The 26,310-nt window shown below is 46.4% G+C and overlaps 1 protein-coding gene across 6 annotated transcripts in view; it reads right to left on the bottom strand.

Moving 5' to 3' along the window:
• The window catches only part of GRHL2 (grainyhead like transcription factor 2), a 79,154-nt gene that overhangs the window by 51,290 nt on the left and 1,554 nt on the right, over window positions 1–26,310 (bottom strand). For 2 of the 6 annotated variants that reach the window (XM_088675757.1, XM_088675758.1), the window contains exons 2-5: window positions 14,634–14,823; window positions 5,945–6,012; window positions 4,687–5,083; window positions 3,196–3,251 (exon numbers count right to left, since the gene is read on the bottom strand). In XM_088675757.1, coding sequence (XP_088531883.1) covers window positions 3,196–3,251; window positions 4,687–5,083; window positions 5,945–6,012; window positions 14,634–14,823 — 711 coding nt within the window. Of the gene's footprint in view, window positions 1–3,195; window positions 3,252–4,686; window positions 5,084–5,944; window positions 6,013–14,633; window positions 14,827–16,358; window positions 16,624–24,385; window positions 24,784–26,310 lie in introns of those variants that run through there. The other 4 variants (XM_088675755.1, XM_088675754.1, XM_088675759.1 and 1 more) reach the window with 4 other exon arrangements.

Below are 26,310 nucleotides of genomic sequence, written 5' to 3'. Positions count from 1 at the left end.
GGCATTGTTGGGGGAATTTATTGGCCACAAAGCAAACACAGCACACACCCATCCCTAGGGTGATTTATTACAGTATTGCATTTCGTATTTTTGCATAGATAGATGTGTTTAGTTTAGTTTATAAAGAAAGGTGGGGGGTATTGTTTGTTTGTTTGTTTGCAGATTTATAAGCTGCTTCCCAACAAATGTTTCTGAAGCAGTGCACCACTAAACACACGCACACACAGCAAAAATAAATATATACGTGATAATCTGAGAAGCATTGTGAGTTGCTGCCATTCAGTGTAGGCAATATGGAGCAAAATGGCCTGACTCAGAATAAGGCAGATTCCTATATTCCTATGGTTTCAATGAAATTTTTACTTTTTACTATAGATATTTACTATGGATAATTTATTTACACTCCTGTTTTCAACAAGAACGCCTGGGCTTCTTGCCGTACTACTGTGTTGTCTCTTTTACAGAAGCCAAAGTGGGCATTTTATATATATAGATAGATAGATAGATATAGATATAGATATATAATACAGCCTCATCTATGCTACTGCTGGCCTACCCCTTTCTGGTTATCGATACCCTGGCACAGCAGGTGTTAGAAAAGGGCTGCAGGAGTCCAGTGAATGCAGAATATTACACAACTGAATCAAAGCTTTCTGTCTTTTTAGTACTGCATTTCCTAGAAACCAGCTTGCGTGACGTTTGATCACCAACAGGCAACATGCTGCTACTGGCTGGAGAGGAACAAGAAACGGTGGCCGCAAGCCATGGGAGGTGACCCCTTACAATTCTCCCCCACAGCGACTTGCTGTCGCTCCTGCTAGGACAAAAATTGAGCTTTGAACAAATGCTGCAGCTACAGGAAAAGGAGCATGCAAAAACTGCTACCCCAGGGTGTCAGTGAGTCGAAAAGGTAAGAAGCCGGCTCCTGATGCTACAAGCAGGCCCAGAGCTAAGGTGACGTATAGTGGCAAGCGATGTGAGATTCCAGGGTTTGTGTTTCCTTCTGGAACTGTGGCACAGAGGAGAATGTGGTGTCTTTATTTAAGCCTTGGGACCTAAATACAGTACCTAAAGGAGTGTCTCCACCCATACTAGAAGAACCATATGTTAAGATCATCATGGGAGGCCATCATGGGAGGCCCTGCTGCTTATGCCGCAGCCAATGCAGATCTGCTAATTTGGGGAAAGGCCTTCTCTGTAGCGGTGCCCCACCTATGCAATGCCCTCCCCTCAAGAGATGCAGCAGGTGCCAACTTTTCTGAAGTCACCAGAAGCCTAAGGGCTCCTGATCTGCCCAGGCCTTTGTAGGGGTTTAGTACTGGGTCAGTTGACAAGCAGCTTTATTCTCTACTAATCTGTTTTATACTTGTCAATGTTTGATGTTTTAGCCACCCTGTTTTATGAGACTTATTGATGTGGTTTTACCTATTTTTGTGCCCCGCCCTTGGATAGCTGTGCGGTGGTGAACAGCGGGTGAGAAAAACTTTTAAGCAAACCAACAAACCAGCTCTTAAAAGTAACCCAGTTGATTTGCTGAAAACTGACACTTTATCTTCACTTGCTTTTTGTGAGGCCTTCCCTTTCTCAAATAAAAGTATTCAGTTTTCATGCTTTAAAGGAAACAATAATTCAGGAAGGTTTGGAGCACAAATTCCTAAAACCTTTTTCTACTTAAATGTAAGAGCTTATGTTTGGAGCATAAGCCAGGACAGGGTTAGGCAATAGCAAATTCGACTGCTATTTGTGAACAGACTTTTCTGACAATGTTCTTAAAACTCAAAATATACCTGACCAAAATTGTAATCTCTTTCCTAAAGTACATGGGAAATTTCTTCCATCCCACTGATTGTGCCGTAGCTATAAGGCAGGCATCCCCAAACTTCGGCCCTCCAGATGTTTTGGACTACAATTCCCATCTTCCCCGACCACTGGTCCTGTTAGCTAGGGATCATGGGAGTTGTAGGCCAAAACATCTGGAGGGCCGCAGTTTGGGGATGCCTGCTATAAGGTCTAACAAGCCAGTGTTATTCAAAATCAGCAGAAACGCTACCTCTAATCTTAGTGGGTGTTGGATTCAATCTTTGCTCCTTTTTTTAAAGTGAGTAGTTCATTTTTGTCTAGGAAGGTACTAAAACAGTAAGGCTTTAAACCTTTTTGCCTCGCTGTGTTAGGGTTCTTTGAAGATGAAAGTTTTATGGCCAATTTGTGTGTGTGGGGGGGGTCATTTCTTCATAATCAGCTTCATGTTGTGTTGGTGAGGTATGAAAGGTTATCCTTACATTGCTCTCTCTCATGTTAGAATGACCAACCAGAATGCTTTCCTAAGGCACATTTCACACACACCCTTTTCTTAAAGTTCATTGTTCTAGCCCAGGCTTCCTCAACCTCGGAACCTCTAAATGTTTTTGGCCTACAACTCCCATGATCCCTAGCTAGCAGGACCAGTGGTCAGGGATGATGGGAATTGTTGTCTCAAAATATCTTGAGGGCCGAGGTTGAGGAAGCCTGTTCCAGCCAAAGGCCTGAGTATGAATAATGCAACCATGGAAATGGAGCCAATCACAAAGGTCTGTCCTGCCTGATCATCACCCTTCTCCCTGATGGGGTGGCATCTGGCTGTTAAAGAGCTTTGCAGGATACACAGCTGTGAATAATGCATCCACTGTTCTTATTTTGGCATTTATTTGCTTAGGCATTTTAAGCATCCTTCATGATTGTCTTTGCCCACTTTGTTGTTTGAAACTGACTCTGTTGTCGATAAGCTCATTTTACAGTTGTTCATCTACACGCCAGTTGCTTATTTTAAACTGTACCGTGCGCTGTAGAAAGAAGGGCTGTAGATATTTTAAATAAATAAATATTAAGTGCACCGGTGATGGCCACTGTCACAACATAGACTCGAGAAATGAAAGAGCAAGAGCTTTAATAACGCCACATTTTCAGCACTATTTATACTAACTGTGCCTTGGAGGACATGTGTACCAAACTTCAGCCTCCTATTCGTTGAGAAAGTGCCTTAACAATTTTGATACCTCCACCGGCTGGTGAGAGAGGCACAAGTGAAAAAGGAGGCCTGCTGAAAGGAGACCATCACACTTTCCTGAATTACAGAGTAGCCACCAAGGATGGGCCCTGCATGCCCTCTGTTTTCACCTGACGCAAACCAGGAGAGTCCAGTGCACTGCTGTTACTTACTTGGCTGTTTGTTCGTAAATGTATTCCTCAGGCCCCGCAGATCCACTGCGGTATTTCTGGAAAATGGAGAGAAAATACATTAATAATAATAATAATAATAATAATAATAATAATAATAATAATAATTCATTTATACCCCGCCCTGCCCGGCCAAGACCAGGCTCAGGGCGGCTAACATCAGGTATGAAAACAATTGATTAAAATACAACTTAAAAACAGGATTAAAATACAACTTAAAATGCAGCCTAATTTCAGTGGATGCCCAGAAGCAAAACTGTTTGGGGGGAGAAAACGTCAAATCTTCACCAAGGCCAACTATCCAGACTGGTCCTATGTGGGCCAGAAAAAAGCCAGGGAAGTCCCCAAATAGGGGTTCCATCACAGAAGGGAAAGGAAAGGACCGGGATCAGGCTGATTCCAAGCCAAAGGCCAGGCGAAACAACTCTGTCTTACAGGCTGTGTGGAAAGAAATCAGATCCCGCAGGGCCCTGGTTTCATGAGACAGAGCGTTCCGCCAGTGTTGAGAAGGCCCTGGTTCTAGTTGAGGCTAATCTGATTTCCTTAGGGCCCGGGACATCAAAACAGCATCAAATGTGCATCAAAAACAGCTGAGAAAGTCAAATCAAAGGATTACTCATATGGTTAATCAGGAACTTTATTAATTACATTTGCACATGGATAAAACAAGGGTCTCATTTGCACACCACAGTAAGCCAAAGGAGGGCTTACTACTGTGACTATGCAAATGTGCAGGATTCTTGAGACAAACTTGCCTCTGCTTTGCTCCCTGGGCTTTTAACCCCATCGCAGTGCAGCAGCTGAGCCAAGTTTTGGCTGACTGTGTCGTCCAACCTGGGTTTCTCCACCTGATCTACAACCTGTAGCCATAGGACAAACTTTGTTTACAGATCACGATTAAGGAAGAAGGACCTTAATCGCGATTCCCTGGCTTGGGTGACATGCTGCACGGGAGTTCAAAGCCTGGGGAAGAGCAAAGCAGAAGTGAGCTGGCTTCTGGAGGGCATGCTAAGATATAAACATGGCCAATATTTTTGAAAGCCAGAAATAGGCTTTGTTTTCCAGACGTGAAGCCCAAGAATAGGTCATTATCTCAGAAGAGGTATCCCCTTCTTTGTGGCAGAAAAGAAGGAATGCCTCTTTTAAGCTTGGTATTTGCAGTTCTTATAAAAATAACGTTGGATCCAGCCTGTTAGTTGAAATCAGTGGGACTAAGATTCATGAGTCGCTTATGATTTTGAGGACAGCCAAGCTCAACTAATTTTCTATGGATCCAAACAAAGTACTGGTATAAAAAAAATCTGCTGTCCATCTATGCAGGTGACAAAAGAATAAGAAAGGGTGCAATCCTATTTCCCTGGAAGTAAACCCCACTGAATTCAATAGGGCTTTTCCTCTGCTGAATAGGCCTGGTTAGGGTTGTGCTGTTGGCCACTACTGCCATACCCGCAGCAGCCCAGCTGAAAGACATACCTCTGCCCCTCCATCTTTGAAAGTTTCGCTGTAAGTGCTATCGGGAGTACTCCGCTGGTCGTCTTTCAGGTAGGTTGAATGAGGCATGATGCTGGGCACCTCATAATGCGCATGCTCAAATATAACACTCCGGTGCTCCTCGTTTTCTCCCCTTGCGTAATGTGCCGACGGAGCCACATAAACAGGGGTGTACTCTTCTGCTTTCACCACCATCACCCCCGTCACGGAAATGGAAGTGGGGCTTCCGGATACGCTGGAATTGAACTGCTCCCTTTTCGAAGCCTCCAGCTGCTCCTGATTCAAAGAAAGGTTCACCGGCACTGTTTTCAAAACCTGGACTCTGTTTTCCCCACCGCTGGCCAAGTTGCTCGGAGCTTCACTGGTGGAAAGGCAACTTCTGGGGAAAGAAATGTGAATAAAAGGTCATGGACTAAGTTTTATAACTACAGTTAACCGGTGTGGTGCAGCAGTTAGTGCTGGATCAGTACTACGAGGACCCAGGTTCAAATCCCCACTTGGCCATGAAGCTCGTTGTGTGGCCTTGAGCCAGTCTGACTCTTTTCTCAGCTTTATAGGGCTATTCTGAGGGAAGTATTAGCTGCTCTCTCTCTGTGTGTGTGTGTGTGTGTGTGTGGACACACATGCAGAGGGAGAACCATGGTCTACTCTAACCTGTGCTCCTTAGAAGAAAGATGGGCTATAAATAAATAAGATTCCACTATTCTGGCTTCATGTTTATATTGTTTTGGCTTTATATTGGAGTATTATTGTTTTTAATTGCACTGTAACCCACCCTGAGGTAAGCTGAATAAAAGGGATATGCAAATAAACAAAAACAAAAAAATTGAAAAAATAAAATATGTAATCTGAGCTGTAATAATTATTAATGCATAAAGTTTCATACTGTTTAAGCTGATTGGCTTGGGTCCCTAAGATGCAATTGCTTTAACTGTTTTTATACATGCAACTATTTTATCAATGTTTTTTGTTGTGTTGCGAAATTGTTTTGAGATATTTCACAGGAAGCAATTCATAAATGAAATAAACAATATTTATACTGTATGGTGAAGAGGAGCAGATCCAGGAGGCCCTTGTAGGGGGCCCCTATGTGGGTGCCCTACCATGGTGAACCTTGACCCCAGCCCTGACTCCAAAAACTCTTGCTACTTTTAAAAACTCGTACTCCAGCAAGTATTCCCCACACCCGCTTAGATGCAGCCTATTGATGAGCTTTTAAAATGACAATATAATACTGTACCTTTTATCTTGGTCTTCTTGATTATCACTCACTTTGTTAAGAGACAACACCCTTTTATCTCTAGGAACCTGAAACAACAGGATTCACATTTGTTGTTTAGTCGTGTCTGATTCTTCGTAACCCCATGGACCAGAGGATTCACATTATGCGACTATGATAGTGGAGTTATGGCAGGGAATAGGATTAGCCAGCTGGGCCAAATTTGACTTTCAAAGCAATCTTATCTGTTCCCTGTAAAAGGTAAAGGTAAAGGACCCCTGACAGTTAAGTCCAGTCGTGAACGACTCCGGGGTTGCGGCGCTCATCTTGTTTTCCTGGCCGAGGGAGCCGATGTTTGTCCTCAGATAGTTTTTCCAGGTCATGTGGCCAGCATGACTAAGCCGCTTCTGGCGAAACCAGAGCAGCACACGGAAACACTGTTTAGCTTCCCGCCGGAGCGGTACCTATTTATCTACTTGCACTCTGATGTGCTTTCGAACTGATAGGTTGGTAGGAGCTGGGACCAAGCAACAGGACCTCATCCCATCGCGGGGATTTGAACCGCCAACCTTCTGATCGGCAAGCCCTAAGCTCTGTGGTTTAACCCACAGCGCCACCCGCGTCCCTGACGACCTGCTAAATTTAAAAAGCAAGGTGTCACAAGACCTTTTCCCACACTTTCAGGGGAAGGTAACCTACAACACTGGCCATGTCTGTTAGTGTTATGTGTTTCTCTCTCTTTTACTTTAAAAGATTGAGGAGAGGGCTGCCAATGGCTCCTAGACCAGATGGCTGTGCTCTACCACAATGGAGGCAGCAACACTTCCAACCGCCAGTTGCTAGAATCCACAGGAGGGGAGAGTGCTTGTGTCCCTGGATGCTGCTTGAGGGTTTCCCACAGGCATCTGAGTGGCTACTGTGAAAAAGGAATGCTGGATTTGATAAGCTGATGGCCTGATCCAGCAGGGTATTATTATGCTACCTTTGAAGGTGACCCGGAAACTACAACTAATCCAGAATGTGGCAGCTAGACTGGTGACTGGGAGCGGCCGCCGAGACCACATAACACCGGTCTTGAAAGATCTACATTGGCTCCCAGTACGTTTCCAAGCACAGTTCAAAGTGTTGGTGCTGACCTTTAAAGCCCTAAATGGCCTTGGTCCAGTATACCTGAAGGAGCGTCTCCACCCCCATCGTTCTGCCCGGACACTGAGGTCCAGCTCCAAGGGCCTTCTGGCAGTTCCCTCGTTGCAAGAAGCCAAGTTGCAGGGAACCAAGCAGAGGGCCTTCTCAGTGGTGGCGCCCACCCTGTGGAACGCCCTCCCATCAGATGTGAAAGAGAAAAACAGCTACCAGATTTTTAGAAGACATCTGAAGGCAGCCCTGTTTAGGGAGGCTTTTAATGTTTAATAGATTATTTTACAGTGGTACCTCTACTTACGAATTTAATGCGTTCCGAACGCACATTCGTAAGTCGAAAAAAATTGTAAGTCGAATCCCATAGGAATGCATTGGGAGAAAAAATTCGTAAGTAGAAGCAACCCTATCTAAAAATTCGTAAGTAGAAAAAATCCTATCTAAACCGCATCCAAGACGGAGCTCGTAAGTAGAAACATTCGTAAGTAGAGTTATTCGTAAGCAGAGGTACCACTGTATTTCATTTTTCTGTTGGAAGCCACCCAAAGTGGCTGGGGAAACCCAGCCAGATGGGTAGGGTATAAATAATATATTATTATTATTATTATTATTATTATTATTATTATTATTATTATTATTATTTCTGTTGTTGTTATGTTATGTTATGTTATGTTATGTTAAATTCCATCCAGATTAGATGTGACAGTCATTTTACTCAAGAGTAGACCCACTGAAATGAAGAAAACTAAATTAGGCCTATTCATGGCACACAGGGAGACGATTTTAATCCTTTCCTCCTATGCTGTGGTCCCAGTGAAAACTAACCCCCAGTTGACATTTGGTGTGGAATGGATATTCCCTTTGATGCCAAATAGGAGCACCTGAGCTACATTAGAGTTTGAGGGGCAATTATTGGGACCATGGCACAGGATGAAAGGGTACTTAAAACCCATGCACTTTGGTCCCACTCCTGATCTTCCCCCACCATTCCCTCTAGTGTCTGGTATTTAAAGTAAAAAAAAAAACTTTAAAAAATTGAAGACAGGTGTGAGGGACAGGGGATATCGCGAAGTCCCTCCCCTCCTGAGTTCAAGCCAATCACCGAGCACAGGGGAAAGCAGAGAGAGTTCCGATTCCAGTAGGGAAGCAGGAAGTCGGGTCCGAGGCTCAGGCAAGGTAGAGGAGCCAGGGTCCCAGGCGGGACAGGAAGGGGCGAATAAGGGAGGGAGACCCATCCCCCCAACGCCAGAACTACGCAGAAAGAGGAGGGGAAAGAGGATGGGTCTGCCAAAGCTTTTGTGTTGGAGAAAGACGCGCCAAAAGCCATTAGGAGGTTCTGAAACCGACTGATCACATCACTCCGTGTAAATAGCAATGACTTTAGCACTGTAAATATGCAGCACCAATAAAAGAATAAAATGCAGAGCTGCGTAGCGTCGTTACTCTGAAGTAGTCCGCTCCGGCCACTGTGACAGCAACCTCCTAATCCTTTTTGGGCTACTTTGGAGTTGCCGGGATGAGCGTGTCAGAGGCGGAGAAATGGCGGCAGATCGCGGAGCAAGCCCAGCAAGAACTGCAGCAGCTGTCGCTGCAGGCGCAGGGGGAATTGAAGGCAGCTAAAGAAGAGACTAGGAAGGTCCAGGACGACCGGCTACAACTTGCGGAACAGGTGAGAGCGCTACAGGAAAGAGAGCAGGAATTAAGGGCGGTGGCGGTAGACCTCCAAAACAAGCTGGATGCAGAGAAAAACAAGGCGGGAGGGGCACCCCAAGTCCAAGTGCTGCCAGGAAGGAGAGCCGGGACCCTAGTAAGCAAGTTCAATGGAGACCCGAGGGAATATCAGGGCTTTGAGACTGAGATTGTGTATGCTCTTGAGCTGCACCACGCTGAGTTCCCTGATGATGAGCACAGGGTAGCGTTTATTGTGGAGCACCTTACCGGGGCAGCCAGGGAGTGGCTAAGACCGTTAATCGCAACAAAGAATCCTTGCATGAAGAATGTCAAACTATTTCTAGAAGGTTTGAAAACGATGTATTCGTCCGATAGTCATATGGACCAGACTAAGGAGGAACTTCATAATTTACGCCAAGGAAATATGACAGTTCGCGCGTATTGGGCGAAATTCACCATGCTGGTGCACAGATTGGGGTGGGAACTCGAGTCACCCCCAATGCAAGCGGCGTTCTACTTGGGGTTGCATGAGGAGGTGAAGGATGAGCTCTCAAGAGGTCCAAAGCCCAGTAATATGGATCAGCTGAGCAAAGCGGCTCTGGCGGTGGGGGTGAGACAGGAATCCCGGTGGAGCGACAAGCAAGCAACGCGCGCAAAGCGGGCTTGGTTCCCACGGTAGCAGGAGAAGCCACTCCCCCAACAACCCTTTCAAGCCACGCCTGGGGCCAGTCAGGACCAGGAACCCATGCAGATTGATAGCGCGCGCGCGCGGGCTTTTCAAACCCCAGCGGCGCCAAGACGCAAGGAGGGAAGGGGCGGGAATTGCTTTCTCTGCAACTCCCCCCAGCATCTCGTCAGAGACTGCCCACATCGCAGGGAGTGGCAAGGAAAGGCGGGAACGGTTGTGCCCTCCCCCACTGACGCAGCACCACAGCAGGGAAACGGGAAAGCCTGGCTGCAGGAGACAAGGGGCAGCAGCCAGGCACAGTCAGCAGACAACAGCCCCAGCCCACCCACCCGCACAGAGAGGAGCAGAGCCAGCCCACCCCTCCCAGAGCAGGAGTGGTTCTAGAAGTGACGCTCACGCTCCCAAATGGCTATCCCCTGACGGTCCTCGCCCTAATTGACAGTGGTGCCTCAGCCAACTTCTTCTCGAGAAACTTTGCAGAAGAGCACCAGATCCAGCTTCTGCAGCTGGATTTTCCCCTGCACGTGGCAACCATTGACGGCAGAGAGCTGCTGGGAGGGGCCATCACTCATCAAACCCCCCCCATGAGAATGACGGTGGGAAGGCACTCAGAGACACTGGCATTCAACGTCACAACCATCTCAGACCCCCCCATCGTCTTGGGCATGAGCTGGCTGGCGCGCCACGACCCCTCCATCAGTTGGCACCAGAGATGCATCACTTTTGGATCGGACTTTTGCCTGGAACATTGCATGCAGCACCAACCAGGGGAGGGGCCTCCGATAGCCACGGTGGCCACCATGCACGTCAAAGGGGGTGAGGCGATACCCAAGCCGTACTGGGACCTGCAGGAGGTCTTCAGCGAAGCGGAGTCCGACCACCTACCCCCACACAGGCCTTTTGACTGCCAGATCAACCTGGTGCCAGGGGCAACTATACCCCCAGCCAAGCTGTACGCCATGTCAGACCAGGAACTGGAGGATCTGCGCGCTTTCATCGACAAGAACCTCAAGCGGGGGTTCATCAGAGAAAGCAAGGCAGCAGGGGGCAGCCCAGTCTTCTGGGTGGACAAGAAAGACACGCAACAGCGCCGTCTTGTGGTGGATTTTAGACGGCTGAATTCAGTAACAGAGCCAGTGGCTTTCCCCATGCCCAGAGTGGATGATCTCCTGACAGCGGCACGCAGGGGCAAGATTTTCACCAAGCTAGACCTGAGGGGGGCGTACAACTTGATCAGGATCCGGGAAGGCGATGAATGGAAAACCACGATGTTCACGCCTCTGGGCTCTTTTGAATATCTGGTGATGCCCTTCGGGTTGCAAGGGGGCTCAGCATGCTTCCAGGCCTTCATGCACCACGTCCTGGGGTCCCTCCTTTTCAGGAAATGCTTGGTCTTCCTGGATGACATCCTTATCTACTCCGATGACCCAGTGCAGCATGTGAAGGATGTCAGGGAGGTGTTGCAGCGCCTGAAGGAGAACCACCTGTATGTGAAGCTGGAGAAGTGCAAGTTTCACACCAAGGAGGTGGACTTCCTAGGCTACAAGCTGTCAGACAAGGGGCTGGCGATGGACAAGGACAAGGTGCAGGCCATCCTGGACTGGCACAGCCCCAGGACGCGCAAAGATGCCCAACGCCTACTAGGCTTCGCCAACTTCTACAGGAAGTTCATCAAGAACTTCTCTCGCGTTACGGCTCCCATCACTGACTGCCTGAGAGGCAAGCAGAAGTTCAGGTGGACACCAGAGGCGCAAGCAGCGTTTGAAAGCCTCAAGAGGGTGTTCGCCTCAGACCAGAACCTGTTCCACGTGGTTCAGGACGCGCCCCTACGCGTGGAGACAGATGCTTCTGATAAAGCTGTGGGCGCCATTTTGTTGCAACTGGACGCCAACAGAGAGTGGAGACCCTGTGCCTTCTTCTCCAGGAAGTTGACCCAGCCAGAGCGAAACTACACGGTGTTTGATCGGGAACTTCTTGCGATCCACGCTGCGTTCCAGCACTGGAGACACTTCCTGGTGGGCGCCAAGCACCCCATCCAGGTGTGCACAGACCACAAGAACCTGGAGTTCTGGAGAACTGCCAGGGTGCTCAACCAGCGGCAGATACGGTGGGCAGAGTTCTTCTCGAACTTCAACTTCTCCATACACTACATCCCGGGAGAGCAGAATGTCAGGGCGGATGCCCTCTCCCGCAAGCCAGAGTACATGGAGGAGGAGGCGCCACCGGCACCCAGGCACATCTTCCCCCCGTCAGCTTGGTCCTGCGGAGCAGCAGTGGTAAGCGAGGCAGAACTCACAGCACTGACGGCAGCGGATGAATTTGCCAACCGCATCTTCAGAGAACTGAGAGGGGGGGGAGCAGGCAAAAGACTTTGCAGAACGCAGAGGGCTGCTTTTCTACAAGGGTGCACTGTACCTGCCCACCACCCAGCTCAGACGTACGGTCCTCAAGCAGATGCACGACAACCCAACGGCGGGTCATTTTGGGAGGGATAAAACCACTCACCTAGTCATGAGACACTTCTGGTGGCCAGGGGTGCGGGAGGATGTGAGGGATTATGTAAGGGGCTGTGACACCTGCCAGCGGGCAAAGGTGGTCAGAGCGCCACCAGCAGGTTTGCTGGAGCCCTTAGCCACACCGCACAGGCCGTGGGAAGTAGTGTCCATGGACTTCATCACAGACCTGCCCTCATCCAGGGGCAAGACCGCAGTGTTGGTGGTGGTGGACCTCATGTCCAAAATGTGCCACTTTATACCGTGTGCCAGGGCGGTCTCTGCAGAAGAGACAGCCAAACTGTTTGTGGATCACGTATTCAGACTGCATGGATTACCTTTAAGGGTTATTTCGGATCGTGGCCGCCAATTTGTTTCCAGGTTCTGGCGGCGGCTCATGAACCTCCTGCAGGTGGAGGTCAGCTTGTCAACGGCTAGACACCCGCAGACCAATGGACAGGCGGAGAGGGTCAACGCCATTCTGCAGCAGTACCTGAGATGCTACGTCAGCCAGCGGCAAACGGACTGGGTGGATCGCCTGCCACTGGCAGAATTTGCCTACAACAATGCGGTGCACGTCTCCACAGGGGTGTCGCCCTTTAAGGCCAATTACGGGCGTGACCTCAGATCTTTCCCAGAGAGGGAGGGGGAGGAGGAGGAGGAGGGCCCACAGGCTGAGGATTGGGCAGAGGAACTGGAGACGGTGCACCAGCAGCTCAGAGAACACTTGGAGAGAGCCAAGGAAGCGTACAAGAAGGGGGCAGATCGCCACAGGCGACCGGGGGAGGTCATTAGGGTGGGGGACAAAGTGTGGTTGTCCTCGGAGGGCCTTCCCATCAGAGGGCGATGCAAAAAGCTGGCGCCCAGAAGGTTGGGCCCCTTCACGGTCACGCAACAGGTCAACCCGGTGGCATACAGGCTGGCACTGCCAGAGGACATGAGGGTGCACCCTGTGTTTCATAGATCGCTGCTGTCGCCGTACAGGGAAAGCAGCAGGCTCCGAGACAGCGAACAAACCCCTGAGGGAGGGGGGGAGAGGGAAGGCAGGGAGCAACTCAATGAGGCCACGGCCATCCTGGATTCAAGGTGGGGGGTGGGGGGACTGGAGTACCTCATGGCATGGGAGGATGCTCCACCGTCCCAGAATGAATGGGTCCCAGCCACTCAGATACAGGAGGAATTCCTGGTAGAAGAATTTCACGCCCTCTTTCCCCATAGACCCAAGCCCTGGCACATGGAAAGGGAGGGGGAGGGGGAGGAAGCACGGGAGAGCAGTTCACCATGGCGCTGGGAAGCGGAGTTTGAGGAACCAGAGGATGAGGTATGGGTGTCACCGAGATCCACCCAGTCAGAGGAAGGAGCAGATTGGCAGAACATTTTTACCCCCACCAGCTCTGACGCCACGGACTTTTTGGGATTCCCATCCTCCCAGGCGGAAGGGGGGGGCTTGCAGGACTGGGGGGAGGTGTTCACACCAACGGGCTCGGAAAGCACTGAGTTCTTAGGCTTCCAGTCGTCACCGACACCTGGGGGGGACCTGGGGAGGGGTGAAGGAGAGCTTGGGAGGGGGGTGGATGTGAGGGACAGGGGATATCGCGAAGTCCCTCCCCTCCTGAGTTCAAGCCAATCACCGAGCACAGGGGAAAGCAGAGAGAGTTCCGATTCCAGTAGGGAAGCAGGAAGTCGGGTCCGAGGCTCAGGCAAGGTAGAGGAGCCAGGGTCCCAGGCGGGACAGGAAGGGGCGAATAAGGGAGGGAGACCCATCCCCCCAACGCCAGAACTACGCAGAAAGAGGAGGGGAAAGAGGATGGGTCTGCCAAAGCTTTTGTGTTGGAGAAAGACGCGCCAAAAGCCATTAGGAGGTTCTGAAACCGACTGATCACATCACTCCGTGTAAATAGCAATGACTTTAGCACTGTAAATATGCAGCACCAATAAAAGAATAAAATGCAGAGCTGCGTAGCGTCGTTACTCTGAAGTAGTCCGCTCCGGCCACTGTGACAACAGGTTTAGCACCATGTGCAGTTTGGCATTCAATCAAAAAAGAAACGGGGAAAAATATTTTTCAGTTGTAAGCACATACCCAAACTTTATTATTATTTATGTATATAGGAATTTATATATCCCAGCTTTTGAGGCACCTTGCAATACACACTTGGAATACAATAAAATCAAAGAATGACAAGACAGCAAAACCAAAACAAAACATGAAAGGAAAGCGACACTGAAAACCATCCAGAGCATCAGGGCAAAAATAAACACAACGCAAGCCCCTGGCAGAATTTTTTAAATCTCAATTATTCATCTAAAGCAGGGGTGGACTAACTTGTGTCCCTTCAAATGCTGTTGAACTTCAACTCCCTTCGGTCTCAAACAGTCAAGCCAATGGTCAGGGATGGTTGGAGTTATGGTCCAACAACATCTGGAGGGCCACAGGGTAGCAACTCCTGGACTTAATGCCTAATGAGAGGCAGTTAGCCAGGCCTCCATAAGAAGGACATTTACAACCTCGGTGCCACTACCAGAAAGGCCCTGTTCTGTGTCCCAGTGAAGCAAACTTCCATAGGTCGAAAGATAGACAACAACACCTTAGATGACCACAATAGAGGGTGAGCAGATTCATGCAGGCGGCAGTTCTTCAAATAAGCTGGCCCCAGGACACCAAGGGTAATAAAACACAAGTTGAATTTAGCCATGATTAACCCTTGTTTGAACTCCCTACCTTGTAATAATCGTACAGTAATCCAAGAGCAGCTGCACTGTCCTCATCCCCATTGATGCTCATCATAGCCTTTGTAGCTGCTGTTAAGGGATTTTCCAAATAAGATTTCCAGGCTTCATCTTCGCTCGTGTAGGCCCTCCTGGTATTGAATGGAGCATCACTTGGCACCACAGTCACAAGCCGGTTTTTACTGCAGAAGAAACAGACAAACATAAACACAGGCAGTGGTACCCAAAGAGACCTCTCACTGCAATTCTGCAAAGGCAGGCAAATTGCAGTAGCACAATTCATCCTAGACAGAATACGAAAACATGTGGCTTTTTGATCATCCAAAAGAGGCAACATTTTTTTTAAAAAGGGGCACTGAGCTATGTTAAGAACTTGAGGAAAAGTCACTTGATCCAGGGACAGTCCACCTATATATTGACCTATTCCTACCTCTTTTCCGTAATGGTGACACAGACCATTCATAATGTAAGAATATTCTTCAAAACCGTGAGCAGGGCAGTGTGGTTGGGTAAGTGAAGGCAAGCTGCAACAATTAATTATAACGTTGTTCACTGCTCCTGCTCAGGCTACACAGAAAAAGTATTTTGGTTCTTGAGATTCACTCTGGTTGCGCAGTGAAGATCTAACAGATAGAATTCTACAGGATGTGTTGCTAATGTGTGAAAACAGTCAAGATCCAATGATCCCCAGGCATGCACCTCTAGATGGTGGAGATGTCAGGCGCCATCCTGGCACCCAAGCATCTTCACTTGGTTGCAAGTGGCCGATACCCAGGTGCAAAAATGCGGCAGCTAGACAGGTGACTGGGAGCAGCCGCCGAAACCACATAACACCGGTCTTGCATTGGCTCCCAGTACGTTTCCGAGCACAATTCAAAGTGTTCGTGCTGACCTTTAAAGCCCTAAACGGCCTCGATCCAGTATACCTGAAGGAGCGTCTCCACCTCCATCGCTCTGCCCGGACACCGAGGTCCAGTGCCGGGGGCCTTCTGGTGGTTCCCTTGTTGCGAGAAGCCAAGTTACAGGGAACCAGGCAGAGGGCCTTCTCGGTAGTGGCACCCGCCCTGTGGAACCCCCTCCCACCAGATGTCAAAAAGAAAAACAACTACCAGACTTTTCGAGGACATCTGAAGGCAGCCCTGTTTAGGGAAGCTTTTAATCTTTAAGAAATTAGTGTATTCTAATATTTCTGTTGGAAGCCGCCCAGAGTGGCTGGGGAACCCCAGCCAGATGGGCGGGGTATAAATAAATAAATAAATAATAATAATAATATATTATTATTATTATTAAATGTGCCTGGCGCCTGGTTAAATTTGAACACTGCGTATAGGAGAGGAATTCTTTCGGATACCTGGGCTCCAAGTCATTTAGGGCATTATATGTCAATATCAGCACCTTAAATACAGCCCAGAAACAAAGACATGGCCAGCAAAGGTCCTTCAGGACTGATGTTACCGGTATCTCAGCTGGCTGCCCCAGTCAATGTAAGTTTCCTGCCCATGTTTAAGGGCAGTCCCACATAAAGTACGTTACAGTCATCCAAACATAACATTCCCAGAGCCTGAGTTGCTACAGCAAGGCTATCTCTCTCCTTCCCTCCAGGAATGGCCAATAACTAGCGAAGCTGCCATAGCTCAAAGAAAGCATTCTGTGCCACTGAGGCTACTTGAGCCTCCAGAGATAGTGTTGGATCAAGGAGTGGCCTCAGACTATGTACCTGCTCATTCAGGGAGCCTAGGCTCCCATCCAGAAGAGGCTGCCTCCCAACTTCCTGGTTCCAAGAACCACCAACCCACAAGGCTTCCATCTTGTCATGATTTAGTCACAGCTTATTGGCCCTCAAAGTCCATTCCAGCCCAGCACCTGAAAAGGCTCACCTTATTCTTAAGATAACAAAAAAACAGAGATGGGTATCATCAGCATGCTACTGGCACTACGTTCCAAATCTCCCGGTGACCTCCCCCAGCAGCTTCTATATATTTAATTATTTACAAATCTATAATATGCACATTAACAAAAAATATAGCAAGGAAGAGCACAACGTATAAATATGAAAAGCAACAGAAGACCCATAATAACCTCATCAAAAAATAAATAAATACGGAAAAAGAAAAATCATACCGTAAAGACCTAAGCAAAACGGTTTTCAAAAGACATTTGGCTTCCCTTCTCTAACAGAGTATTGGGAACTGTAGTATGCTAAGAGTGCTGGGAATTGTAGCTCTGTTAGGGAGTCTCCTAATTAGTCTTGGCACACTTAACAAACTACAGTTCCCAAGAGAAATCATAGCTGTTACAAGTTGTACAAGAGTACACTTTAAATGTATAGTACAGACACAACCATGTTCCTTTCTGGCCCTCCCTATGACTAGCAAATGCATAGCAAAATACAAGATATAAATCATGTGCACTTGCTATAGTGACATAAATCAAAGAGTTTGCTGAACTGAGCTTCATTTAGCGTTGGATACAGAGAACACACCGGTCAACAATTTCATAGAGCACTTCTGCCTCCCTCCCCCCCCCCAACAAGAACAACACTGTACTGTCATTTTTCTCCCTGTAACTACCGAGTATTGACGCTCTCCCCTAGATGTTTGAAAAAAGAGTTCCTTGCTGCTTATCTCACCACGCTTCATTGAAACAACTTTTTATAGGTACCATTTCCTGAGAGTGAGTGGCAGAAGGAACATGGGGGAGGAAGATAAGACTCGGGAGGAGATGATAAAAACGTGGGGGAGAGCCCAATGATTATATTTTCAATGGCGCTCTCCAACGGCACATTGCAGCAGCTCTGCCAAGTGCAGAGAAGGCGCTGCTGCGCCTTTTCTCCCCGCCCTCCCTCTTCCAACAGATCCTGCCTGCTCCATAGCAAAGGCCTCTTAAAAAGACCAGAGATCTTGATGCAGCCAACCTCAACCTAGCCTTGACCTTTTCCCCTAGGGCTAGGGCTTCATGGGCTTTGATGTAGCAGCTAATTGAGAATGACCCCGGAGGTAGATGCCAATCTGTAAATTAAGCAAGTCAAAAAACCCTTCAAACGCAGCAAAAAAGCAAAACAAAAAACAGACAAGACTAATCCAAAGGCTTGTCGTTATTTAGGAAAAAAATATTTCTATATCACTATTCATAAAAAAATATCAGCGTAGCTCACCGTGATAATACAAACAAACAAACAAACAAACAAATAACCCTTGCAGTAAAGAAGTTAACTATTACGGAAAGATGTGTTCTTAGGTGCCTGCATAAGCCTGCACAGCTTTTCAGCAGGTGTGTAAAAGCTGAGTGTGAAACTGGCAAGGAGTTCAAGAGCGGTCGAATTTCGAAAGTGACCCACAAGACAAGTTGTGGCTGGGGGGGGGGGGAGTCTCTCTTCATCTCTCCGCCTGAAATTCCGGGGGGGGGGATTCTGAAAGCTGGAGAAACCAGCCACCTCTGGTGGGGTGCTCATGAGAGGCTATTGCAAGAAAAGCAAGCAAGGGTCTTCTGGAGAAAAGATCCGCTCTGTTTGTGTCTTTCGGGGTGATGTTGGCTAGAGCACCAAATGGGGTCTCCTGCTGAGCAAGAGAGTGGAGGGAGGGAGGGAGGGAGCAACATCAGGGTGCTTCTCTTTGACCAGGCCTTTGGCTGATTCACATCCGGTACCCTTTTCAATGTGTTGGGGGACAGGGGGGGGAGAGGTTATTGGTTTGCTTTCGTTCTTGTTTTTATTATGCATTTTGTTTTTCTCATCTTGTATTTTTATCTTGCGAACTGCCCTGATATCTATGGGAGCTGGACCTCAGTGTCCGGGCTGAGCGATGTGTGTGGAGACATTCCTTCAGGTATACTGGGCTGAGGCCGTTTAGGGCTTTAAAGGTCAGCAGCAACACTTTGAAACATTCTCAGAAACGTTCTGGGAGCCAGTGAAGATCCTTTAGGACCAATGTTATACAGTCCCAGCGGCCACTCCCAGTCATCAGTCTAGCTGCCGCATTCTGGATTAGTTGTAGTTTCTGGGTCACCTTCAAAGGTAGCCCCATGTGGAGCGCATTGCAGTAGTCCAAGCGGTAGATAACCAGAGCATGCAAAACTCTTGCAAGACAGGCCGCAGGCAGGTAGGGTCTTAGCCTGCGTACCAGATGGAGCTGGTGGACAGCTGCCCTGGACATAGAATTGACCTGAACCTCCATGAAAGAAAAGAGCTGGCTTGATATTGGTGCCACAGTATCTGCTTTAGTCAAAAGTTCGTTTTTATGTTGCAGTCTTAGAAAAGGCAGGCTATGGGGACATGACTATGGGGATTGTAATAAAGAGTGCCTGCACTTCAGAATTAACCACAACGCCTTGCTAACCTTGCATTTCCAAATTCTTCCCCCTCCCCGGCTTTGTTGCCTGCTCACCTCTAGCCCTGCTAAATTGTAAGTTCCTCTAGGCAGGGGTCTATTCCCCCCCCCCCTTGTGTTACTCGGTAAATCACTGTGTAAAGTGACAAATATTTAAAAAATGATTTCTTGGGATTTTGAGAAAAAACACTGTGCTGTGCTTGCTGGGGCTGATGGGAATGGGCATCCAAAACATTTGGAGGGCACCAGGTTGTCAAGTGCCAGGTTGTCAAGTGCTGCTGTGCAACAGAATTCTCCAACATTTAGTCCACCGGTGTCGTTGGACTGCAGCCCCAGTCAACTAAGCCAGGTGTACTCCAACACCACCTAAGAATGAATAATAGTGCTCTGCAGTATATTAATACATGGACCACATGATACACTTGAGGCTGTGGCAAGACTCCAGCTTCCCCTAGGAAGTATGGCAATGCTTAGGAGACAGGGGAAACGGTACAGTACTTTGGGTTTAGATGATGGTTTGTATTGAGCTACCCAGCAGCACAGAGTTAAACCACATAGCCTAGGGCTTGCTGATCAGAAGGTCGGCAGTTTGAATCCCCACGATGGGGTGAGCTCCCGCTGCTCGGTCCCAGCTCCTGCCAGCCTAGCAGTTCGAAAACACGTCAAAGTGCAAGTAGATACATAGGTACCACTACAGCGGGAAGATAAACGCCGTTTCCGTGTGCTGCTCTGGTTTGCCAGAAGTGGCTTTGTCATGCTTGCCACGTGACCTGGAAGCTGTACGCCGGCTCCCTCGGCCAATAATGCGAGATGAATGCCGCAACCCCAGAGTTGGTCACGACTGGACCTAATGGTCAGGGGTCCCTTTACCTTTACCTTTACCCAGCAGCAAGTCTCTTGTAGCCTAGCAGCAAGCCTTGCAAGTGTCACACATGATGAAGTGTGAATGACACCTGCAAATCTCTTTGCCTAAGTGGCCAAAGTGCAGGAATAATCTCTGCCCCCTTCTCATCCCTGCTTTAGCACTAACTTAGCTTCCCCCGCTGGAGTCAGGTTTAAATCGTTTAAAACTGCAAAAGGAATTCAGGCGAGACAGGTTTTAGACTGCAGGGCTCCGATGAAGGAGATACCGTCAAAATAGCTCCAGGGACAAAGCCATGTTTCCTTATCCAAATTGTGACAGAATAGAAATCCTTTCTTTAAGGTTAGAAGGTTTCTCTGTGCTTTCCAGGCTTGTCTTTTAAGCTTGGGAAATTGGGAAACAGCTAAAATGCACTGTTTTAAAGTTTGAACTATTTTTGTTTCTGTGTGCGTGGGGGCAGGGATTATGTTTCTGTGTCTTAAAACCTCTGGGCCAGAAATGTACTTCTTCACACAAGGAAGTGGGGCTATAAATATTCATTGGAAATTAAATATAGTGGGGAAGCCACCCAAATATGAGCAATTTCAAGCAATCATCTTCAGTGAACCCCAGTAAAGTTGAGATACCCAACCAAGACAAGCTTTGTTGTAGTAGCTTAAATTCCACTCAAACTGAATACACATAAGAACTAGAAGTACGTAAGGAAAAGCTGGACCCTCCTACTTAAAACAGACAGATGATGCGTTTCAAAACGCCCTGGTTTTATGTATTTTGTTTGCTGCAATTATTTAAGCAGCATTCCATTCATGCACCTTTCGCTGGTATTTTCATGGTTGACCAGCCCAACACTCTCGCCAGTACACCACACTGGCTCCAACTAGCAACACAAAACTATGGAAGTTTGGTCAGGGGTTCCACTGTGTTCAGTGGGGCCGACTACCTAGTAAAGCGTGTTTGAAGATATCAAGTGTCCCTCTTTTCCAGGGACAGTCCCAGATTTACAGAAGCCATCCCAGTTTCTGATCTGATCCCAGAAAGTCCTGGTTTTCCTTAGGACGTCCCTATTTTCATCAGAGAAATGATCATTGGATAAATGTTTCATCGGAGAAATGTTGGAGTGCATGGAGTTATCCGACCCCTAAGCCATCTGGGAGGTTTTTTTAAATGTTTAATGTTTTTATTATATATGTTGGAAGCTACCCAGAGTGGCTGCGGCAACCCAGTCAGATGGATGGGGTATAAACAGAAATATTATTATTATTATTATTATTATTATTATTATTATTATTATCATTGAATAGGATGTCCCTATTTTCATCAGATAAATGTTGGAGGGCATGCAAGCAGAGGTAACAGAAAGAAACACATATACTGTACTTCCATAGCCGATTCCTTCTTCCATGACCCTGCCCTTCCTCCACTGGTCTCCCCATATTGAAATTTCATTGTTAAGTTCCCTGCAAAAGCTATAAGAAGTTTCCAATATCTGCAAAATGTTACCTTTATTTGCCCTAGAACACAGGAGCTATATACAATTTTTGCTGTTTGAACTTTTAAAAATAGTACATGAAAGAGAGTATAACATTCTGAAATGCCGATCTAAATCTCGCTCTGCAAACCTTTTTCTGACCTCAGTGCTGGGCTCTTTTTTTTATCCTGCATTCACATCTTCCAGTCTGTTTCCTGCTGCCCTCAACCACCAACACTGACGCCTGGAGTATTTCATAATATACAAAGACAACCTCAATTAAATGGACGTGAACTGACATGACGGTAAGCTACTACTCTCTCTCTCTTTAAACATTCAGGATTCCACTCCTTCCCCACCCACCCCCAAAAACCGCTATAAAGAAAATGCTATTATTTGGATACAAACAAAGATATGTTTTGTGCATGATACATTATAACAAGACAAGTTACCAACAAGACACAAAATATTTTCCTCTACATGCAAGCACACCACAGCACCAAACCTACAGTATCTCAGTTTTCCCCACTTAGAGGTAATTAAACATATACCGTATATATGTTTATATGTATAATTGTATGTATAATTATATGTATAATTGCTCCACTGCAGTATGTACAGTATTTATCTCTCTCTCTCTCAAGGGCAGTTCAAATGTACATAACATTTCCCTTCATGGGAGAATTTAAAGAATAATTCTCATGGAGGAATTACTATTACGGTATTATGGAAACAGTCAAACTGATTTGGAAAACCTTGGTAACCTTGCAGGAAAGATTCCCAGGCAGGATATTCAATTCCCACTAGCTTCTGGTATTGGATTCTTCCCCACCGCAGTAATTCCACGTCAATTAAAATTCCAACAGTCTTTTACTCCCTTGCACATGTCAAGAGTACAAGTGTGGTCTATTGGATAAAAATCTGGACTTGAATTTGGGCACGGTGCCGCTAAAGTTAAGCACTTGTAAATCTCATTCAATGGAAGAGAATTAAGCACATGCTTAACTTCTAATTTCTTTAAAAGTTTGCTTACTTTAAGTTTAACTGTGCAGGTTTTAAAGAGACATTGACTGTTAGGTCAAACTTGTGGAACTAAGCACAGAAGAAGGGGGAAAGCAAATCCAGAAAGGAGAAAATGCTGCACAAAGGCTTCCATCCTTATGCTGATTTAAAAGCAAACAAGTCAGTATAAGAGCCCATTACAGACCCGCCCTCATTCTGTTTTTCTTTCATGCTTTTCATCCATGAGGTCACCAAACTCTATTGACTTTCCTAGTTTTAATTTGGCTTTCAGTTCAAAACAATCAAGCCACTAGGGAGACGCAAATTCAGACACCTCCAGCCAATCTTATCATATATACCAGGGATCCCCAAACTGCGGCCCTCCAGATGTTTTGGCCTACAACTCCCATGATCCCTAGCTAACAGGACCAGTGATTGGGGAAGATGGGAATTGTAGTCCAAAACATCTGGAGGCCAAAGTTTGGGGATGCCTGATATATTCCTTCAAACAGTTTTTAAACAAACAATACTCCTCCCGCCCCAGACTAGCCAAAGACATTTTGGCACCTGACATAGACCCCCAAATAGTTACCCATCAGCTAAGAAGGGAAGATATGCACCAGGAACAAGGGGGTAAGAAGGTTTGACATCAGGAACTGCTGCTCTGGTGGGATCCTGACACCTAAGGCAGTCACTTCACCTTGCCTCATGGGCAGGCTGGCCCTGCTCCCGACCCCAAATAAGTGAAACCCCTTCTTGAGATGATCACCCCTCTGTCCAGGATATCACAACTGCATGGTACAAAATTGCACCCCTCAGGTCCTAACACAATGACATGGTTTCCACTTTACCCTATATACAACCATGACATGCTCGCCTATAAAAACAATGGTGTTCATATTGTTTGTTTGTTTGGTGCCAGCAATGCATATGGTGCTTTGCAAAGTATGAGAGCAGGTCCCCGCCACAAGGAGCTCACAATCGAAAATTCAACACAGAGAACTCAACAGAAGAGCGTGAAGGAGTATGCAGTTGCTTCAGCTGCATGTGATGAGACTTACGGTAGTTACAGGACATGGGCATTCTGGGAAGTATGCCAAAAGCTTCATGGAAAAGGTGGGTTTTGAGAAGGGATTTCAACAGGGCTTTTTCCAGCCAGAACTCAGTTCCGGCACCTCTCAGGTGGGTGCCATTGCCATCTTAAGAGAACGAGGAAGAGTTCATTGTAAGTTCTGGAACCTTTTTCTAGAAAAACAGCACTGTATACACCTTACAGGTAGGTAGCCGTGTTGGTCTGACGTAGTCGAAACAAAATAAAATAAAATAATTCCTTCCAGCAGCACCTTAAAGTTTGGTCTTCAAGGTGCTGCTGGAAGGAATTTTAGTCATCATCATCCAAACTAAACTAAAAAAACCCAAAGCTTGCAACCCTTCCTTATAGGAGAGTTGCGCCAGCACACTGATCATTTCCACCACTCTTTTCTACAGCTGCAGGATCTGTCCACATTCAGGATTAAAGATACCCACTCTCTTGTCCTGCAACCTTTGACAAAATATGTTGATACGTTATCTTTCTATTGAATATATCCATTCTCTTCCATTTTCACAGTCTACAAGAAAGATGGTGAAGCCATCTTCTCAGATTGTCACTTTGGGACAATTTGTACAATTTATTGCCAACTTTTTTTCTCTGACAGGGCTCTTTGCCTTTCACAGCTGTATGAGAAGCAGAAATCCAGCAAGTGAAGCTTCTTCCAGCATAGGGATGTAAAGCACATGCAGATGTTCTGCAGAACATTCAAAACTTTAAAATAAATCTGACATATACTTTAAAGTGTCACAGTATTCCTTGTAGGTTTTTTGCTACAATAGACTAACATAGGTAGCCCCTTTGATGCAGCAATGGGAAATTCACCTATCATGCAGGAGTTAAGGTTTGAAGCTTTCCCTAGAAAACAAATTGGCAATGCCACTGCAACTCAATGCACACCTAAATGTATATGATGGTATTCAACCTGTATGGTGAAATTGTCTAGTAGCAACTGGCATTCACTCATCAGCACTCAATAAGGCTTATACACCTTTACCTTGCATCACCATGTATGGATGGGCAAACTGAACAAGTGACATCAGAAAGCCACCTCTTCATGCAGGTCAGGTTGAATGATCCACTCAAGCAGTCTCTATCTACCTGGAAAGAGTTGTGTGAATCAGCCTTTGTTCTCATCCCTCTGTTCCTCAGCTCTCTAGCAGTTCTTTCTGTATATTTTCCAAGAGGTGAAACAGGCCAATAAACATCATGGGGATGTGATGGAGGGGGGGGGAGCAGTGCAGAAAAAATAGCTTTCACAAAACTAATGAGTGCAATCACTTTGAAAGATATCACAAAATAATGCATATTATATTCTTAGACTGTGGCTTTTCAAGTAGCGCATAAGACAAGAGAATTAACAAGCAAATTCTGAAGACCTTTTCAAGAGACAAATACATATGAAAATTGAATTTAAAAAAACCCCATCCAATCCACCCATAGGCATAGCCAAGGGAGGGCAGGGAGGCAGCTGCCCCCCTAAATCATTCAAAATCAATACAAATCTGAGGTTCTGCCCCCCCCAAGAAACTCCTGCCCCCCCAACAAAACTCCTGGCTACAGCCATGAATCCACCGCTTAAATAGTTGTTCCTTGACATATGGCTTCAAGATCAGCTGTGAGTGCAAACATAGCAATGTCTATACTCTACCTAACTTCATTTCCCTGCATCCTTACAAGTTCAATGCAGCTGTACCAGAGTGCAAAAGAAGCTGAGGTTTAATTCAGAAGCCTTTCAAGATGCTTCTGGTGAATAAGATGATGGAAGAAAATGTGATATCCATCCTACAAAGACTAAGAATCTCTACTGGTACAACCAACCTGGAATAGGTGACGGTGAGCATAGTGATCTCAAGCAAAAGGATGTAAAAATAATCATGTGGGATTTTTATTTTTACCACTTTGGTCAGTTTAATGATATGCAAAGAGTTCTATGTGTCTTACCGCACATGCAAATAATTATAAATACTTGATGGCCTAACTGAAAACATTTAGCACTTTCATGAAGTTAAAAAAACCACAACATTTCTCTAATAAAGAAGTATTCAAATCTTTGTATCAATTCTTACATCAAGTAAATGACAACTCCTTAACGGTAATATATGTCTGGCAGACCAATCCTGTTCACAATTATTCAGAAAGTCCCACAAATGCAGTGGGTCATATAGTACCAAGTTAAGTAACCAAAGAAAATGCAGCCTAAATGCCACACAAATTAAGTTTGGGCACTAGACCAAAATGTGTATCATGAATATATGAATCTCTATAACCATAGTCACAGAGGATGAAATACACTGTACTGTATTTCAAAAAGCAAACCAGCCTACACCTGTTTCTTCCTCTCTACCGAAAAGAGTAGAATGTTCAAAACTCTCAATACATTTTGACTGACTCACATCTGAGCACATTTCAGATTATGCACGTTTCAGATACTGATCAAAATCCTTATTTTAAATTATTGTCCTTCATACCAGAACATAATGGACACAGCTTACTTTGTAACACAAAACGTACCACAGACCAAAACCATCAACTTCCAATTTGTCCCAAAGGGTGATGAAACTGTATACCCCTTCATTCTGGATTATGAAACCAAAATTACCATCACCTTTCAGCTCACAATCTCTAACACAATTTAGTCGGTACCCACACACTTGAACAACCTTCTTATGGAGTTCTTTAAGAACTGACAGTGCAACAAAATGCAGTTGAGTGGTCGTAATACACCCACTTATTTTGAAACTTTGACCAAAAACAAGTAAATTCCCCTACACAAACATTGGGCATAGGGAGTACGATACAGTTATTTTCTGGTTACAAAACTTCATGTGCCTCAGCTCTTAACCCAGCGAGTCTCCCCCCACCTAACAACCTTCTCATGTTAGAGATTTGTCAGATACCGCACCCTCTGTCTGTGGTCAA

This window comes from Zootoca vivipara, chromosome 8 (assembly GCF_965207765.1).
Source record: "Zootoca vivipara chromosome 8, rZooViv2.hap1.1, whole genome shotgun sequence".
In the NCBI taxonomy this organism is placed as follows: Eukaryota; Metazoa; Chordata; class Lepidosauria; order Squamata; family Lacertidae; genus Zootoca; species Zootoca vivipara.
This window is presented reverse-complemented; position numbering and strand designations above follow the sequence as displayed.